This window comes from Gobius niger (genome assembly GCF_951799975.1).
Source record: "Gobius niger genome assembly, chromosome: 20".
Classification (NCBI taxonomy): Eukaryota; Metazoa; Chordata; class Actinopteri; order Gobiiformes; family Gobiidae; genus Gobius; species Gobius niger.
Window position 1 is genome coordinate 19770910 of NC_136871.1, and position 20154 is coordinate 19791063.

At 39.7% G+C, this 20154-nt stretch overlaps 1 protein-coding gene across 4 annotated transcripts in view; it reads left to right on the plus strand.

Annotated features, from left to right (window-relative positions):
• The window catches only part of arhgef10la (Rho guanine nucleotide exchange factor (GEF) 10-like a), a 127523-nt gene that overhangs the window by 87826 nt on the left and 19543 nt on the right, over nt 1-20154 (plus strand). For all 4 annotated transcript variants that reach the window (XM_079579082.1, XM_079579081.1, XM_079579083.1 and 1 more), the window contains 3 exons: nt 9090-9176; nt 16334-16545; nt 17289-17446. In XM_079579082.1, coding sequence (XP_079435208.1) covers nt 9090-9176; nt 16334-16545; nt 17289-17446 — 457 coding nt within the window. The remainder of the gene's footprint in view (nt 1-9089; nt 9177-16333; nt 16546-17288; nt 17447-20154) is intronic.

Consider the following 20154-nt stretch of genomic DNA (forward strand, 5'->3'; position numbering starts at 1 on the left):
TGACAGCTCCAGTCCCAGCATTCTTGTACAGCTATAGTTGCGATATTTTCCTTGAGAATCTCCAAACCATCTCGTACTGCCCGCTCTGATTCTATCTGCTCAACATCCGTCCCAGTGAAGTCGCTCCTAATCCGTCCCTTCCTTATCACTTTCACGAGAACCTCAAAATGTTCAGCTCTGCCACTTCTGCCCAATCAAACTCAAAATCACTCCAGGTCACACAGAGATGAAAGAAATAGCACATTTATTTCATCGTAGCATATCTATTAGTTATCAAAGAAACATGTTGTCCTCAAAATTGATTGTGTTTGAAAAGGTATAAGGATTTCTTAAAGATTTCTTCGGTCACAGCAACAGTAGCTAGGAAAACAAAGTGAATTTTTAATATTTGGACTCAACTGGACATCATCCCGGACTTAATTTATTTTAGTTTTCATTTTTTGGTGGAGAGAGAGGGTGGGATGTGGGTGGGTTGTGTTGTTTGTTGTTCCTTCTCGACTACAAGGTTAACATGTTTTATGCATATTAATCTCCATGGAAACACAGGATCAATTAGTTCTCTGTAGAGGACGTTGCATAAACTAAACAACCACAGTCTTTGCAATTTGCTGTGACCATTCAATGTGCAATTGCAGTTTCATTTGCGACTAACTTGCGGCTCAAATTTGACATTTATTTTAAAGCATAAATCCACCCCATTCTGTCTTGCAGCAAGTTTGATAAGCTACCTAATAGTGCACACTACCTCTGTGTACCGCTACAGTGTATCGAAGTAATTTCAGGATGACCAGCGATTCAGTGGCTGTGTCTGCTGTAGCCTTAGGCGGTGGGGCTGCAGTGGGTAGGGAGCGCCAGCACCAGTCAATTACCAGTTAATAAACAGCGGAAGTTTTCTATTAGTGCTTGTTAGTGCGTGTAAAAGATTGTGGCTATGCGAAGCCGAGGGAAAGCACTGTGACCATGGAATTAGAAAAAAAAAAGTGCACCCACATTCCCTTGGTAATACTTGGGCTATTGATATAGGCCTGTGGTTCTCACACTGAGGTATGTGCTGCTCAGATACGACACAGATTTCTTCCACAGACACACAGAGGTCTTAAATTTAGAGTCTGATTTAGTTAGATTGTGGGGTATGGAGTGTGACCACAGTCTCTTTTTAAAGCAGTACTAAGTAACTTGTTTACCTTAATAAATCCTTTTCGTAGTCCCTCTGGGGGTAATACAAGTGTTAATGGGATGGGGGGTCTTTCATCCCCCCATGGTGTCTCTGGCCAGAAAACCACCCTTGCAACTGTCCCTGCACTGGGTCGGAGGCGCAATACACACTAATAGAATCACGAAGAAGAAGTTAACAGGCTAACGGGCAAAGCTAACTGTGGGCTTGCGCCACTTAAACAGTATCTACAGCCAAGTTTGAGTAAAAAAAAACTCTCCATTGTGTAATTTGATGTACAATATCACTCTCTCCCTTTGCCTTTTCTGTCAGCGTAGTACTTACTCTCACGAACAATAAATGAGTAAAAAAAACACCTGCAGTGGCACTTTTGGCCTCTAGGGGCATTAGTTACTTAGTTCTGCTTTAAATGGCAATACAAAGTATCAAAGCAAACTGTGTTGTATTAGTGGGTGAAATGCCTGCATGTTTTTTCGGGGATAATCTGATTGGGCAATGTGCAGTGGACTCAGGAACCCCCCCAAAAAAGTAGATACAACATTTTCACCATGGAAAATGTTTCTGTAATTATCAACAAATGAACTTTTGTACTGAAATCTTTGGAGACATACTAAATTGGCCATGTTTATCAAATATTACAAAACTCTTTAATTTCCTGTCCTTAATCTGTTTATTCTGCCTTTAGTCCTGCTCATGGTAGTGTGGGTGAACATTTAAAGAAGGTGAATGTTTTCTCCTGGTTTAGACTTAGAATAATTTAGTGTTTGTTTTGACAGTCAGAATATTAGATGGCTATTCACCACCAATAATAGATGGATAGCTGAATGCTGAGGCTAAAGTTTTCGTATATAATCCCTTAGGAAATGTTTATATTGCTGCATTATTAGATTGTGCCATTGTGTATTGCAGAAATAGGCCATATTTTGTATTTTCCTGCCCCTGGAAAGCAAAATACTTTGTGTGGTGGTGTGCTATTTTGCTACTTAGTTTTGGCAGGTTACATTTGATATTGTCATGCTTGCAGTCCAAAAATGTTAACTCATGATAATTTTGTTTTGGAACATGCTGCAAGTACTTAGAGCTACTCACTGATAACATTAGAATCTGAATACTTGGACCCCGTGTGGGAAGCCATAAATGTGTCCTCCTACAAACCTTAGAATAGATTTGCTTACTGTGCCAAAGTGCCAAAAGCAAAAACCCTGCATGTCCTATAGCCTTAGGAAGTAAAACATTAATTGGATTTAGGGGAGTCACTCTTGCGCTGAGAACACAACTCTGACAGCCTGACAGCCATAACCTGAATCATTAAACCCCAACGCGTGTCATACTAGCGTCTCTTGCAGCTTACTATGTTGGCACATGTACAAGGCTAGAAGAGTTAACTTGTCCAGCTTGGCAAAACACGCAAAAACAGACCGCAACAATAAACATCCTCCAATGAGTACCATCACGTTTACTCGCCAGCGCCACCTGGAAGCAGCATATGGAGTGGCGCCCTCTTGGGGTAGCCGCCAGGACCGACTTTGTGTTGATTAGCAGGTCATTGATACAAAACAGCTGGGAGGCCACCCTAACACGGCACCTACAAATCTCACCGTAATTAGCCCACGAGCCTGTTTCCCACCTCCATATTTCTCCCCCTTTTCCCCCAAAAGCCCTCCATCAAACTAAACCTCGCCATTGTTCACCCTCACCTCTCCTTCCTCGCTCTTCCCCTGCCTCGACGCCTGGGAATTAGCTTACTAACTGCAGCGGCTCAACAGACGCTAACAAACTGCGCCATAAACGGGGACAGGCAATTGACTTCCAAGATAGCCAGATCCCATTGATTTCTAAGTGGAGCTCTTTCTTTGATAGGGCATTAGCATGGGGACGGGCCACTGATGCGGTCGTGGCTTTAGACTCCAGATTTTCCCTTCAGCGCATGTCGATATCATTTGCACATGCACAGGTGAGAAGGATCTTTGTTGTTCCGCGCACACACACACACACGACTCCCGCCAGCGGCTATTTAAAAAGTCCAATAAACGCACTGTGGTCTTGGTCTATTGATCATGCCTGGTTGGTAATGGGAGCAAAATCTATTCTTTGAGCCTTAGCATGCTTACAAGGCCTTTGAGTATTGTACATGTAGTGCTGCTGCAAATAACAGAGAGATTGTTTATCTATTTGTCAACATACAGCAAAATACATATTGTAAAACAGATGATCTAGTCATATGTTAAATGGTCTCAACTTATGTAGCGCTTTTCCACCTACATTAGGCACTTAAAGCACTTTACAGTAAGGATCCACTCACCCATTCATACACCAATGTATGCAGACATTTTTGTCACTGGACACTCTCTTTCCATTAGGGCTTTCAGAACAATAGTAGTCAAATCCTACAGTTGTAAATTCAAAAGATACAAGTTATTAAAGGATCTATATCATGCTATTTTAGCCATTCCAAAGTTAAGTATAGGCATTTATATGATATATTGTACCTCTACCATTATGGAGCACTCATTTTTGTGATAAATATAAGTGTTTTCTGGAGGTATTTTTCGAACCCGGAAGACAAAACGCTTCGATTCAGTTAACTCCGCCCCCTCTCTCCGCACATACAACAGCAATAAGTGAAATTGCTTCACGATGCAGTTATACAGAGTTGACATCTGCAACACAGCTTCATAAATGGCTAACACACATGCTAATATGCTAACACACAAGCTAACACGCGTTTGGATTGACTCACCGCTCTGGTCCATCGCTGTTTACATTATGGGACTCGCGTTGGTTATAAAAGTTAATCCACTTTGGTTCTGGCGAAGGTTCACCAAACATCCATCAGTGACAGTCACAGAAAAACAATATTTTGGCTGAAAGTCGCTGAATCCCGGAGAAAAAAACAGCTAGACGAGTGGCCTCTTCTTGAAAAAGGTTGAATAAACTCCTCGTCCTCGTAGCCAAACGCGCTTCTTTTTCTCCGTGACATTATCGTTAGTTAAGAATAAAGAACAGGTGTGTCCAATGTAGGTAACGAGCTCCATCTTCAGCTGCAGCGCAAACATGACTGATCTGTTCAGACGCTCAGGGATGTGTTTGTTTTGGCCTCAGCTGACCTGGAAGCACCTCGGGCACATCCTTTTAATTTATTTTTTTTGTTTCTCTCTTACGACAGAAATAATGAAAACGCTGTTTTACAAATTAAAATCAGGCTGTAAGACATTACATTACAGACGTCGAGCACTTCCGTTCCGCTGTGACGACACAACTGAACACTCAGTCGTTCACCAGGAGAGGGCGGAGCAGCTGCTCAGAGAGCAGGATTCAGGAAGATTGCTGAGAGCTGCGTGAATGAAGCCACAAACCACTCTGGGGGTGTTTTTGATAAGGAAATAGCATAACAACATGGCTAAAAGCTCCAAAAAGTCGATTTTGCATGATATAGGACCTTTAAATAAAAAAGCAGCAATTATTAGGAACACTATTATGATGTCTTGTATACTAGTTTTTTTTTTTGTTAGTGTAGTTTATTTCCACAATTTCACACATTGTATTTGTTGCTACTACAGAAGCAGTGTTGGGGGCAACGTATTACAAAAGTAACGGCCAACAAAAATGTATTACTTTTTTCAGCAACTAAGGAATATTAACACATTTCTTACACAAAACATGATAATATATTAGTCATTACAATAAAAGTAGCTCGAGTGCCTTTAAATGTATGAACCACAACGACAAAAACCTCTCCCCAAATAAAATGCAGCGTGCCAAATCAAGTTGGACACTGGTGTATAAGATCTGCAGGAGGTTGTAGTTAACATCAGAACAAAACACAAGAGAATGGGGAAAGAGAAGGAATAGTAAATCTTTGACTGCACCGCTGCCCAGTGGCTTCACTACCAATTCAGTCCATATCTTGCCAAAAGTAGAAGCAACACAAAGTAGTGTAACTCAGCTAATTTTTTTTTTATACAAACACATGACATTGTTAAAGCCATAACTACTAATATAGAACATATTACAATTTTAAAGTAACAACACTGATCAGAAAAAAATAATTGTGTTCTATTGTGAAAAATAGACTCCCGTTTGAATAGGGGTCCAACGTAAAATATAGAGAGTGTAAGAGTCTAGTGTCAAACAAAAAGCTGTGTCAAATGTTGATTGATTTTAAAACCCATACTGTTAATCAAAATCACTGTAGTCTAAAATGTATATCAAAATTGTGCAGCCACTGACAATAGAGGCAACAATTTTAGAGGCAAACGTAAATGTTCTTTATTGATTAACAGCAGCATTTATATAATGTCATCAAGATAATTACATGTTTCTAATTGCCAGTCTATTCAATCCACTTCATTTACACATCAGGGCCTTCTTCTAAAGAATCCCTTGGCACTTTTCTGTCTTTGAATTTCTCATAAGGTCCGACAAACCCCTCTGGTCTTGCTACACTCACTCTTGGGACCACTAACATACAAAGCAATCTGAGCCTGTGAAGATTGGCCCTACGATGCTGGGCCGTCTCAAGTGACTGATAAAAATCCTCCGTCATTGAACTGCCAGAACCATCGGCTGTTGCGCCGCATTCCCTTCGGTCCACTGCGAGCCGCTTTGCCTTTACCACAGGGCTTCCATATGGGTTTTCAGTTATAGTGCCTTCTTAATTACCTATCAAAACACATTGGGCAGCACTTGATGGAGTGGAAGCAGAAGGGTAAAGAGAGATAAAAGGCAGACAGGGACAGGGGAGGACGTGCTGACGGGAAAAGTGAAAGAGTAGCTGATGGGTTGATAGATAGCAGGACTAATGCATTTGCACATTCAATTTTAATAGACTTGGTCAGAACGTTTTACATGCAGATTGAGAGATGTGACTTATCGCCTTTGCCTTGTTAATTACAGAGCAACTACTGCATGTAAAGTTCAAGAGGCAGCACAAAGTAAACAAGCAACATCCAGAAGGGCATGTGAAGAGTATTATCAGACTAATCAGACACTGGCGGGGGCTTTCTGTGTCTCCTCCCTTTTTTCTGCTCAGCTTTCCCCTACCCGCTAAAAAAAAAAGTGTACAACAGGATCCCCTTTGGGGCCAGGCCTCCCTTAAAAAGAGATTCTTTATCTCTGTGGGACTTCCCGATTTATCTGGAGTCGTGACCTGACGGCAGAGATAGAGCACATTTGGAGCAGCTGGTGCTGGTTCCTCAGACCCAGCCCAGCCAGGTCCAGCGAGGACGAGCTGCTGTGGTTCGCGATGGACAGCTGGCTGACGGGGATTAGTTTCTGTCTGTCCGGTGCAAGGAAGCGCGTCTGTCCCGTGCTGCTTGCAACACATTGATGCGTAAATTCAGACCACTCAAACTCAATCCTTCCCTAATATAGCAAAAGGCTACTACCAGGGCCAGATGGGCTTTGTGAAAAGGGTGTCTTCTTCGGTGCTTCTACCCTTGCTTGCAGAGCACCGTAGCGTCGCTGCTTGTCATGGTGATCTAGACTCTGCAAGCTTTTGTAGTGCATCTGTTTAATCCTTATTTATTCATTCATTCCATTCTCAGTGGTGACAACCTGCTTTTGTAGCCTCTGCTGCCCCAGCTTGACAGAAGCATGGCTGCCAATCTGTGCCATCAGTCCCTCCAGCAACCACCAGCCACTCTCTCTCACGGACTTTTATTTTATTTTATTTTATTTTATTTTATTTTATTTTATTTTATTTTATTTTATTTTATTTTATTTTATTATATTTTATTTTATTTTATTTTATTTTATTTATTTATTTTTTTTCATTTTTTTTTATTTATTTTTTTTATTTTTTTTAAGCCAGATATTTTCTCACCCAACCGGTAGTACCTATCTTGTGATACCGTTGATACATTTAACCTATGAACCCCCACCTTAACATAGCACATTTTCTCCAGTTCGGCACAACTGTATAACTCATTTGAAAGCTAAGACCTACAAAACTGATTAAAAGTTTTTTTTTGGTTGCTTTGTTCTCATGTTTTTGTTTACAGCCTACAGGCCAGTGCAATGCCTCATTTGAAAGCTAAGACCTTGTAGTTTCTGAAGATATATATAAGGTTTGTGTGAGTAAAACACAGGTGGTAGATGGCAGGTAACTGGTTCATTTTTTCTGAAGGTAGAATGATTTTCTGTTGCCTAAAGGTTGCAATCTAATCACAATTCATGTTCATTTTGCCATAAAACAATCGTAAATTCTGCACATAAGATTCCCGAAGGCTTTACACTTTCTACGTAAAGATTAACAGTGTGGATTGATTTTTTTCGTGTTGACAAAGCCCGGTGCTTCACAGAAGATGGGAGGGCCCTGGCCACAGTGAGCTATAAATTACGTGTGATTGATGCTTACCGTCGCCGAGTATGACAGTAAAAGACACGCTGCTCCCGTCACTGACCCCCATCCACACACCCCTACTCACCCCCCATTTACCAAACCACGACTCCCTGACTTTCACCCCCGCCCCGCACTGCAGAAACAACACACAATTAGCTTTTCCGTCTGTCACATGGCCCCCCTCAGCGGTCATACTACGGGACGATAATAACTTCCTGGCAGGCGCTGCACTAGTTCGCAGAGCAGATTACGCTGTAGGGGGTTTGACATACACTTTAATGTCAACCTCCGTCTTTTAGTTTCATGGCAATAAATAGATTTGTTGCTTGTCTGTGGCTATTATTTGATATTATTAACCTCACTTTTGCATATATTCTTTCCTCCATCGCTTGTTGTTGCTTTCGTTGAATGTATTTATGGAATCAGAAACTCAATCACACCAGAAAATGGAAAGGATTTGTGCCTGTTAGGACTATTCTGTTTGCCTGATAGGAAAAACAAATAGAAAATCAAGTTTAATTTAGATTGATATTTGATAATAATAACTACGGGGGGGCACAAAATAATAGCATACTCAGTACAGGGAGGAAGCTTGCAGTAGCATCTGCCGTTTTTCCACATCCGGAAATATCACTAATTCAAATTTCCACCAAAGGAATTGGCAGGTTTTAAGGCTATAAGATAAGATAAGACTTTATTGATCTCACGATTGAGAAATTCCTTTACAGGAAAAACTAGAGAAAGTGCTCAGGAAGTCAATAACAAAATGAGTTTTTTGGGGGAAGGTGCTCTTTGGTGTTTGGGGAATTAAGACTCAAAAGAAAAACAACAAACCAAGGCACTCCTCCCACATCATAATTCTCTATTTACAGTTTTACAGTTACTACACAAAGGCTCGTTGGAGCCGATACGCGTGGAAGAAACCAGCAATATGTTTTGTTGATTTTAAGATTTATTAGCCCAGCACAATAAAGGCTTATTTTTCAATGTAAAATGAGAAATGTTTCTTTTCTTTCTTTTTCTTTCTTTCTTTCTTTCTTTCTTTCTTTCTTTCTTTCTTTCTTTCTTTCTTTCTTTCTTTCTTTCTTTCTTTCTTTCAGCTCCCGGCTAAGTAAAGCAGCCAACGCAAGAGCTGAAGTTTTAACTTCTTTAGAAAATAACTTATTTTACAATATCTATTGTTCTCTAATGAAATCCAAGAGACCACAGGATGCATGTTAATCTTGTACTATTCTTTAATTCCTAGTTTTTATGTTTTTAATCCATGGCTTAAATGTGGTAAATTATTACAGTATCACACATATCTATTAGGGGTTTGCCACCGATGATACTGTACTGGTGATGTGCCTTTGCAGTAGATTTTTAAACCTCTTCCTCTTCCTGATGTCTTCTCCAATATTCACACTATGATACGCAGAGGATTATGACCCTTTGAGTGAAACATTTGTTTGTGTAATTGACCACTACTTTTTTTTTTGTATTTCAGTGTGGTAGAAGAAGGCAGTATGAATAAAAAGGATGTTTCACTAGTGAGCCATACCTCCATAATTAATTCCCTTTTGCTGTTTGTAGCTGGAAGCTGCCCTGCACCATCCTGTTCACTGCGCATTGTTGGGCTTCTCTGCAGCGAGCACCTCCTTACCCCAGGGCTACCTTTGGGTACGTAATGCGCCTACAAACACACACACATAATTCACTTTAATGCATGTCAGAAGAATAAGAGCGCACGCTGATAAATCCCACTTTCAATTACTGTAACATTTAAATGACCCTTTTAGTCGCCTCCTCGTTTATTAAGCAGGTATAAAATGTATCTTAAGGCACTGGCCATTTTTCCCGGTAAAATATCTTGCTAACTGTGAATAAATGTGCTCTGGAAGCTAGAGGTAGCACAATGCTTTATGATGAAGGAGCTAAACTACACAGCAAGACTATATAGCATTACATTGTCTCTGGACTAGAGGGATTTGGAGAAAGGTGTAAAATGTATGAGAAACGCTTGCTATTAATCTCTGAACATATCATTGCCCCCGCCAAACAAAAAAAGGTATGCAATTTATCGCATAATTCTTATTTGGCCTAAAATGTAGCTACCACAAAGTGTAGTTGTAGTGTTTCTATTACACAAGGGTGCAGAGATATAATAAAAGTAAACATATATAAACAACAAAACTATGATTTTTGACATAGGGCCTCATTTCCTAATTATCCAGAGTGTAGTTTATTTCTGGAGATGTTTATTTTATTTTAATCATGCAGTCCTTATTATTAGTGGTGCTAGGCTAGTGCATGTCTATGGTAACTAGTAGCCTGCATTAAAAACAGTCTGACTCAAGCACAGTGCATTTGCTTTCTACAAATCAGATATGGCAACGTTTGGAGGACGACCTGATGATTTTGAAGAGGTTTTTAATGCAGGCTACTAGTTACCATAGACATGCACTAGCCTAGCACCACTAAACTCTTCAAATATAAGGACTGCATGAATTAAAAATATATATATATATATTTATATATATCTCTAGAAATCACAAGAGTCTGGTCAAAAATGTCCTGAAATATCCCTTTAATTTTCTGTTTTAGTTTTCATTAAAGATGCTGCATTGGAATCTATGTTTGCGTTACGTTCAGAAGCTCAGATGGAGAATATAAGATAGTGACATCTGTTTATAAAGTCAACCTCTGAGGTGACCTTTTGCTGCTGTGACCCTCATGGCCATCTAAATAAAGACACATGTTTCTTAACCCTGCTCTTTTATGGTACAGGCTACGGAGTGTGAATGGAACTGGGGTCCAATGGGTTATTACTTTTTACACTATGTGCTTACTGCTTATGTGCCAGAGGGAATGCATAACTACAGATACGGAGAGCACAAATGAAGTCAATATGCACGAGATAATGGTTTTGTAATTAGGTTGTTGTTTAGCGTAACTATTTTTCACTTAAAAAAAAAAAAGGGTTTCTACTTAATTTAACTTTCGTGTTCCACACACAGTGCCATTATCCCTTAGTTCTGAATGCCTGCACATTACGAAATATGCGCATTGCAGCAATTTGCAAATTAAAGATTTATTATGAAGGAATTGGACCAGGACTCACCGATAAATATTGAAGCTATTTCAAAAAGGTTCAAATCAAGAGTAAGTAAGTGCTTGCGATGAAATTGTGTTCAGGTGTTCAGGTATTGATTGAAGCTATTTATAAAAAACAGACATCGGACTATATAACTTGTCTCTTTCGATGCATTTTTTTTTTTTTTTTATCACAGCAAGAGCCATAATTTCCAAAATGTTGTTCATTCATACTGTATAAACACCCATAGGCACCCATAGTCCAGCAACATCTGCACTTTCACTTCACACTCAAAACTACAAGAGGATGATGTGTTACAAGTTAAGCTTGTGAATATACAGTAACATTGAGGAGTTGGTTTTTTGCCAAATTGACTTTGTATCCCCTTGATTCAATAAAGCAAAACTAGTGACCTCCTGCTGCCTTCTGAGCATGTCATAGAGTTAGTCTCCGATTGCTCCATAAAAGGAATTACACTGGCCTGTGTACTTTTGGTGAGAATAATTAGCATTGGAGAATTCCCGCCTCCAGATGTTCCCACCTCCCTGGCAGGCTTGTCAAATACGGGCTGACACTAATCATATTAAAGTGAGATGGGCCATAGGGATTTGTGTGCTTTGATCAAAGTAATGACATTGTGTATAATCGGCCTGATATCCTGCACATCCCTGTTTGCCAGCACCTTCCTCGTCCCACTTTTTCAAACAGTGTGATTCAAAGTTGGACAATTGTGTATTATTATTAATATTATCACAGTAAACTAGACTTGAATACTAATTTACCTACATAATAACAATAAAGTAAGCTGCTTTTATCATTACCAGACTTGTGGGATTATTTGCTACTCATACAGTCAAGGTTTACTTTCTCAAATTTTATATTAGAATGGGACTGGCAAATGTAGTACCAGTAGTAGTAGTAGTAGTAGTAGTAGTAGTAGTAGTAGTAGTAGTAGTAGTAGTAGTAGAAATGTATTGTCCCCCTGGGGAAATTCATTTACAGTGAGTAAAAGTACACAGCAATGACCATAACAGACAGATCCAAAAATCGACAACATGTAAATAAACAGGCCTGAGCTAAAACCACGGCCCATCGACCTCAATTTAAATTATTATTATTATTTTTTTTTTCTTATTTGTCCTTTATTTATCCAGGATAAAACTCATTGAGATTAAAAATCTCGTTTTCAAGAGTGTCCTGGCCAAGATGCAGGGGAACAGGTTTACATACAAGTTACAATTTTACACACATAATCACAAAATAAACATTGCATAATTTAAAGTTTAAATCAAGATAATACACTCAGATAAAACAGCTACATGTTGTTTCTAGATTTTTCAATAGTGATTCAAAAGTATGAAGTGATACAAGTTCTTTTATCTGAAACTCCTTCTGTAGCTCATTCCAAGAGTGCGGAGCAGCAAATCTAAAGGCCTTTTTACCCACTTCTGTTTGCACCCTGGGCACAGAGAGCAGGAGAAGGTCCTGAGAGCGCAGGCTATAGCTGCTGTTGCTCCTCAGCTCAGTGAGCTGCTGCAGATGCGGAGGGACAAGTCCAGCAATACATTTATAAATCAAAAGATACCAATGTTTCAATCTACGAAATGACAAAGATGACCAGCCCACCCGGGCGTAAAGGACGCAGTGATGAGTCACGACCTCATGTTTGTAATAAAGCGCAAAGCTCCCTGATACACAGTGTCCAAAACACGCAAAGAATCTGTGGAGACATTCATATATATAACGTTACAATAGTCCAAAACAGGCGTAAAAGTAGCATTCACAAGTTTCTTTCGGGCTTCAAATGATAAGCAAGACTTAATACGAAAGTAGAACCCGAGTTTTAATTTTAATCGGTGTATCAGTTAAAAACGTTACCTACGTTCTTTAAAACCCTCTCAGACAGACCAGCTGTACTGAATGAATAACACACAATTAGCTACTTCATTAGCTTCACATCATCTTTGTGTAATTGTAAAATGACTTGTGGCACAAATGACTGCCTGGTCCTGTTTATAGTCAGGGCTGGGCACCTGTATCTTCGCCCTGAGGGAAGCAGCTCAAACTCTCTAAACAGAGGATGTTTTGAGTCTGATAATATTGGACCTGCTTTATCCAGGGCTAAAGCAAAATAAATGTCCTGCAGACCCTTCGGAGGAACGCCTAGGATGTATACCTTATCGAACCTCTTGTGGCCTTACAATGTCGCAATGAAAAAGTTTCATTTATGATCATTTACCTGCGTTCTATTGTATTTGTTTTAGAAGAATCAGCCCGATATTTCATGACAACCACAACTTGTTTTTCCTTCTTCTTCATGACAACAATTACAGGGGCATAAGGAATAGCAATTCTCCTCCCACTACTTTTGATATTTCGTTTTGGAACAGTGGATGGGATCTTCATATTGAATTGAATCTTTGTCTTCAAAGCACTTCCTGTCTGCACTCAAGACCATTACCCCATGCAATCCTTTACACTCTGCAATTCCTCTCTGTGGTTCTCTTTTATTACAAGGAAACACAATTAGAATAGGATGGTCCATTACAAACTACTCTTCTTTCTTCAAGGCTTGTCTGCCATAATAACCGGGCAATCTTTATTCAAAAGCCTCGATAGATTGAAGCTGTTCGGGTTTGAACTTATTCCAAGGAAAATAGTCAGCAATCAAAGCTGTGTGCTCCTGGCTCTGCGCAGTCCGTCCATGACCACATCATCTTCATCTATAGATAGTTCTGACATGGAAAATGTCCTTTTTGTACATTTACACAACTGGTTATATCTGGACAGTGTATTTTCCTTCGGACTGGGAGTTAGAAGCTTGAGTGCGTGTGTAGCGCGAGGGGCTTTGTTAGCTACAGATGGATACAGATTCTCTTTTAGGCGCCAGTGCTGTAAGATAAGTCCTTCCTATCTTCACCCTTTTTTTAGCCTGTGCAGTGGACCATTATTTGTTCTGGCTCATTCTCGAGAGCCCACAAGGATCGCTCCTGTCCAGATTCGGCACGCTGATACAAATCAAACAAATGATTGCATGCAAATAAGGGTTGAGCGCGGCGAGGAACAGCTAAAGACTATATTTAGCTCCTGTCACATCCGCACAATGTGATTCAGAGCATAAATCTTGTACAGCCGTGTGCTTCTTCTTTTTTTTTTTTTTTTTTCAAAGGACGTTTTGTTCTTGTCTGGACATTCCCCATGCCGCACACAGGGGTAATGAATGAAATCATATTGAAAACCTGCAGTGACACTTTAATTGTTTGGAAATGGGAAAAATCGGAATTGCATTAGGGATAGGTTGAGGGGCTCCCGCTGCTTGTTCCCGCAATTTGCATTGACAGGTTTTTCACAAAGGCCAATCTATCCATGGCAGCACAATATACAACATTATCTTTCCCACTTTTGCAAACTCAATTCCGAATAAATTGGGGCGCTGAAGGAATGTAAATAAAAACAGAAAAGTAATAATCTAGTGAAGCCATACTTCTTTCCGTGTTAAAAAGCAACAATAGAGCACACGTGGAAACTGAGATATTTTAGCATTTCATGAGAAAATTCATCGCATTTGACAGCGGTACAAGCAAAGACAAGGGCCTCAAAAATAAGTGCTATTACCTGTTGGAAAATGTTACTAAGTCTGCAGAGATTTTCTATGTGACAGGGCACATCCTGTAGTAATGGATTCTCTACTTTTTCAGGTCACGACACACAAAATTACAATGCACCACTGCTGTAGCAAAGCGTTTACAATCTGGATTATTGATTTGCATGAGAACAGTTAAAGGGATATTTCAGGATTTTTGACATAATCCTGAAGAGTGTTGTTGATTTCTGTTGATTTTTTTTTAAATTCATGCAGTCCTTTTATTTGAAGGGTTTAGTGGTGCTAGGCTAGTGCTAGGCTAGTGCATGTCTATGGTAGCTAGTAGCCTGTATTAAAAACAGTGTTACCCAAGCACAGTGCACCTGAGGCAAATAATGTATAACTCCAGACTACCGATATAAATGTCTGTGTCGACTGAATCATTTTGGAAATATAACCATTTTGCATTTAAAATAACTTATATTTGAGCAGCATCAGCTGGTTGCAAGGTACGCAGCGGCGGAGTGATCTGCTCGGTTACCGGATCTACAGTAGTTTGTTTACCTGCGGCCGGCATTACTACACGTGGAATTCACAAAGGAGCTTTCTACAAGTCAGACAAGTCTGGCAACGTTTGGAGGACTACCCGATGATTTTGAAGAGGTTTTTAATGCAGGCTACTAGTTACCATAAACATGCGCTAGCCTAGCACTAGCCTAGCACCACTAAACTCCTCAAATATAAGGACTGCATGAATTAAAAAAAAAATCAAAATCAAAAACACTCTGGATAACTAGGAAATGAGGCCCGATGTCAAAAATCTTGAAATATCCATTTAACTTTGTTATTGGACTTCAATTCACAAATACTAATTGTTTTGAACTAAGACCCAATGTCATTATTCATCAAACCTTTATTGCAGACTCGAAGTCCGGCTATTCATTGTTTTGTTATTTTGGAATCATGTCAAAATCCCCCAACACAGTGACTTCCTGTGACCTCCATTTTGTGAATTACTGCTCTAGTAAACAGAAGGTGGACAATCCGTTTTGTTTTATTTTAGTTGTCCCTATTTGCAGAATTGGTTATTTTAAGAAGTTTCAACATGTAGTTGCTCAGTCAGAATAGAGACATATTTCCATGGACGTTGTTGTCCCAAATACTGCAGTTGTGTCCAATAACATGACACTTTTAACTCTAAACATTCCCATTGTATTTCTTCATCCATGGGTGTTTTTATCCTTATCTTCTCGATTGGTATTCTCGTGAGATCCCTTACGGTTATTTGATTACAAACTTCCCTAAACTTGTTTCTTGACTCTGCCTTCAGATATTGAAAACATCTCATTGTTAAACAAGTGATAGCTCTCCCAGATCTACAAGAGCCCTCTGTTCTGATGAAAAGGCTGTAGCGTTGGAAGAATTTGTTTGATCTGCAGCGATGACATTGTGGATCCATTATATAATATGTTTAAAATTCAGTTATTATAAAGGAATCTGAAGAGTTGTACCAAAAGGGGTGCAAAAGACCAGGTCTAAGGGAATTATACTTGACTGAATCTGAAATAGCTGTAGTGAGAAGGTGTTTAACTGAAGACACATTTTGCAAAGATTATTTCTATTTAACTTTAAGTAAGAGTCTGGTCTCTGCTTATCTTTGTCACTCTAAAGGTGTATGTTAAATGGTGTGTATTTGCACTACAGAATGGCAAATAATTAAATACTAATATATGATGATGTAAAGTGTGTAAAGAAAGAATGTCCATTTGGATATCAGAAATATAGATATGAATAACTTGCAATGAAAACATAGCTATTTCTGTATGACTAGTATGTATGAGTATCAATTTCTATATTATAAATCCATATTGTAGTTTGTGTGATTTGTTGTTCATTCATTGCATTTTTCCTCTGATACTCTGAACTTTCTCTGCCTGTGAGCAGAGATTGGACAAACAGTTTTCTATAGAGCTGTATTTTGCAGAGTCAATAATTTCTATCAAAGTGAAATGTTAGATTTATTCGTTGTTACACTGATGTCAAGGTAAAACTAAATAATGTGCAAATCACTAACAAATTCATTGTTTCAGGTTTTGTTGGTGAACGTCTATAATAAGCCCGGACTGCTCTGATGCTCTGACCTCATCTCTGCCCTCTCAGGTTGCTGGTGGAGGAGACCCGTTGCAGGGGCAGATAGAGATCTTCTCTCTCAACAGGCCTGTGCCCAGGGCAGTCAAGAGCCTGCAGCTGGGCTCTGCTGTCTGCTGTCTGGAGTATGTGCCGGAGCTCTGTACCGATGAGGATGAGGATGCAGTTCCCAAGTCTCCCACCGCGAGCAGCGCCAACCTTTGTGTGGGTTTGGACGATGGGCGGTAAGACCACAGATCTAAGACGCTCATGATTACAAAACCCTCTGAGGCTGCACAGCAGAAGTAAATAGGACTGAGACAACTTTAAAATTGGATTTGTCAGAATAGATACACTGTGAAAAGAATAAAAGATAAAAGCCTAATAGAATGCCACAATGTTAACTATAATATCCCATGTAATCTTTTGTTGGGCCCAGTGAGGTTTCCAGCTTTTTAGATACGCCTGTCAATAGTTCATCTGAGCCCAAAATCAGAGATGATACCCAAACACAACATCAGTGCTGCTTCTGCTGCCTAGATCACAGTATCATTTTCTAATTCAATAAAGTGTCAGAATAGGGCTACGGTTTCATCATCCTGTCTGCACTTTCCGTCTCTAGAATCTTACAGCACTGATTTGAACAAATTGTAGTTGGTGGCATTTTAAGTGATGACTTTATTTCTGGATTTAGATCGTTTCTGGTCACTGCACACACCAATAAGCGCTATTCAAGAAGAGTAACATTGCTACTTGTATGTGTCAGCCACAGTGCAGTAAACAGCTGTCCGTTTGTCATCCTGAAGAAGACAATGATACAGTGAGGCTCAGATGGCATTTCTAACATGAGAAAGACAAAGTGGTTCCTCATAAGAAGCGCTTTGCTCTGCAGTGCACTATTAAATCAAACTGTATGAAAACAAGGCACTCTGTCTTTTGAAATGACACTCATTTATCACGTTGGCTTGTTCTGCTTTGGTTATTCCAGGATTCTGGTGTACGGCAGCATGGACACTGCAGCTCAATGTGTATTGACCCTTCATAACCCAGAGGGGTGCCCGGTGCTTTGCCTCAAGCACTCTTCTCAGTTCCTGTTTGCTGGCCTACGGAACGGGACAATAAAGGTTTATAGAAGAAACCGCAACGGTGAGACTCAGCAAGGCTGTTTTGATTCAGAATAAAATTATGGTTTTGATATGAAGTACAGTGTGTATTGTAGGGCTGAAACAACAGATCAGTTATTGGAATATTTGTCAGTTATTTTAGTGATCGACTAATTGTTTTCTGTTATATACCGTTGACTGTACAACCTGCCATGCTCTTAAAGAAGAGGTTTCTATTCACTTTTTATTTTGGATGAAAAAAAAAAGAAGGTAATAGTATGCTTTTTTTGTAAATATTCTAAAACATGTCTCTGGATTAATCTCAAGACAATCTTCCACTCAGAGAGCAGAATGAGCCCAGCAATTGCTGCTAGATCTTATGGCTAAAATCAGTTTACAAATGAACTCATGGACTCTCTCTCTCACAATCCCAGCACCTGCTCCCAAGTCCTCCTTAGTGCTAGTGCAGCCTCCAATTAAAAAGAAAATAGAAAATATGTGTAGTGTTTGAATAAGGCAAAGGTTTTGAAAAGCTGGAATAAATGCATTAATCCACATACCATATTTTCCGGACTATAAGTGCCACTTTTTTTTCATAGTTTGGCTGGGGGTGCGACTTATACACAGGTGCGACTTATATATCCAAATATATGATTTCACATGTTTGCTATTTTCCCACTGACAGCCGCTAGAGGGAGCTCTAGGCTTGTGTACCAGTATCTGTTACTCCTGCGCCACTGAAGATATAAAAAACGTCAATCAAGCAGCAGAAAGAAAGTTTGAAGTGAGCGAGAAACTTGTGAGGGACTAGTGAAAAGCGGAGGTTTCTCTTGCTGCAATGAAGAAAAAGATAAAAGGTAATCGCGGGATTAAAGCTAGATGGCCACAGCCAGGAACAAGTTCCTAAATAAGAGCTAGAACAAAATAATGCCAGGAGAGGCATGTGAACGGTGCAGTTACGCCTCCAGGCCCAGGTAGTTGCCAATGGTGCGACTTATACTCCGGAGCAACTTAAATGTTTTTTCTTCTTCATTATGCATTTTTTGGCTGGTGTGATTTATACTCCAGAGAGACTTATAGTCCAGAAAATACGGTACAAACTTAAGTGGTCTTCAAAATTGGTATGGTTGGTGGGCCTGTTTGGTTTAACCCAACACATGACACAAATCTGTAACCCACTAATGATAACAGTCAAGTGTACGCTCATTATATTTCAACACACTGTGATGGCAAACCTCACCTTACTTACCCCAATCTGTGTTATTCAATTCAATAATCAATTTAATATCCTGTACTCAGTGGAAAGCACAATTGTGTTGAAAGATATGGTGTCAAATTCAATATGTGGTGAATTAATTTGGATAAACTTCCTTTAAATGGTTACGTTCATGCCACGCGTTTCCCGTATCTATTGATTTTCACACTCGGCATGCATGAAAGTAACACTTGTGCGTGGTGCTGTATGTGACATGTTTAGCCAAGCATTGCACTGGGCCAAAGGAGGGCGGCATCCTATCTCAGCACTGGCACAATAGCTCCATCACCATTCATTCTTACCTGGCCACAGTAAGTCAGTCTTCTGCCTCCTCTGCTCCTCTCTCCTCCCAAGCAGAAAGAATGATTAATTACACCAAGCTGCTGGCTGCCGATTAAAAATTACTATTCATGCTCGGGAAAAAAAACAAAAAAAACAGAGAACATTCAGAAAGCTTTGGAGGCTGGTGGAAAATGTTAGTGGATTTGCAATGCATTTTACAAATGTATGCCCTTGACTAGGAGACTGCTGTCAAAAAAACACTGCAGTAGTGAGAAAAATGGCAAAGTTTGAATATAGCCTTGTATCAAAAGGATAACAATGCATAAATCACTATGGAGAGATTTGAGAGGAGTGCATCCAAGTTTATATGAGACACCCGTCAAAATTATAGTATTTTGCCTTAGTCTCAGACAGGTTTTTAAGAGGGACTATGAACAAACATGTGCATCAGTTCAACAGAATTGAAATGGCAAAAAAATAAGTGAAAAAGGCACATTTTGAAGACATATACTGTACCTTTTTACTTGCAACTAAACTACTACTATCAACTAAAACTAGTGATTTGCTGGTTCATTGTGTCAGGTTAATTATTCAACATTTCTTTTGATTAGGTGTGTGGTCCATATTAGCTGTGCCATGTTTCTGATGAAGCCCCGTCTGACTGCTGAACACAATTTTCAAGGCACAGCTAGTATTAAAGCGGTACTAAGTGACTCATGCCCCTAGAGGTCACACGCGCCACTGCAGGTGTCGTAGCATGTTACGTTTTTCTTACTCCGTGAAGGTAAATGCTACACTGACAGAAAAGACAAAGGGAGAGAGAGATATTGTTCATCCAATTACACAATGGAGATATTTTATTTCACTTAAACTTGGCTGTAAATACTGTTTAAGTGGCGCTAGCCCGCAGTTAGCTTTGGCCGTTAGCCTGTTAGCTTCTTCTTCGTGATTCTAATAGTGTGTATTGGTTACTCCTACCCGGTGGCATTTGCGGTTTTCTGGCCAGAGACATCAGGGGGAGATGAAAGACCCCCCAATCATCCCATTAACACTTTTTGTATTACCGCCAGAGGGACTAAGAAAAGGATTTATTAAGGTAAACAAGTTACTTAGTACTGCTTTAAACGTTTCTGAACAACAATGTGTCATTTATGGGGGTTGATTTTATTTGCATCTCAAATTTTGAACTGCGGTCATTGATTTGAAGCTACACT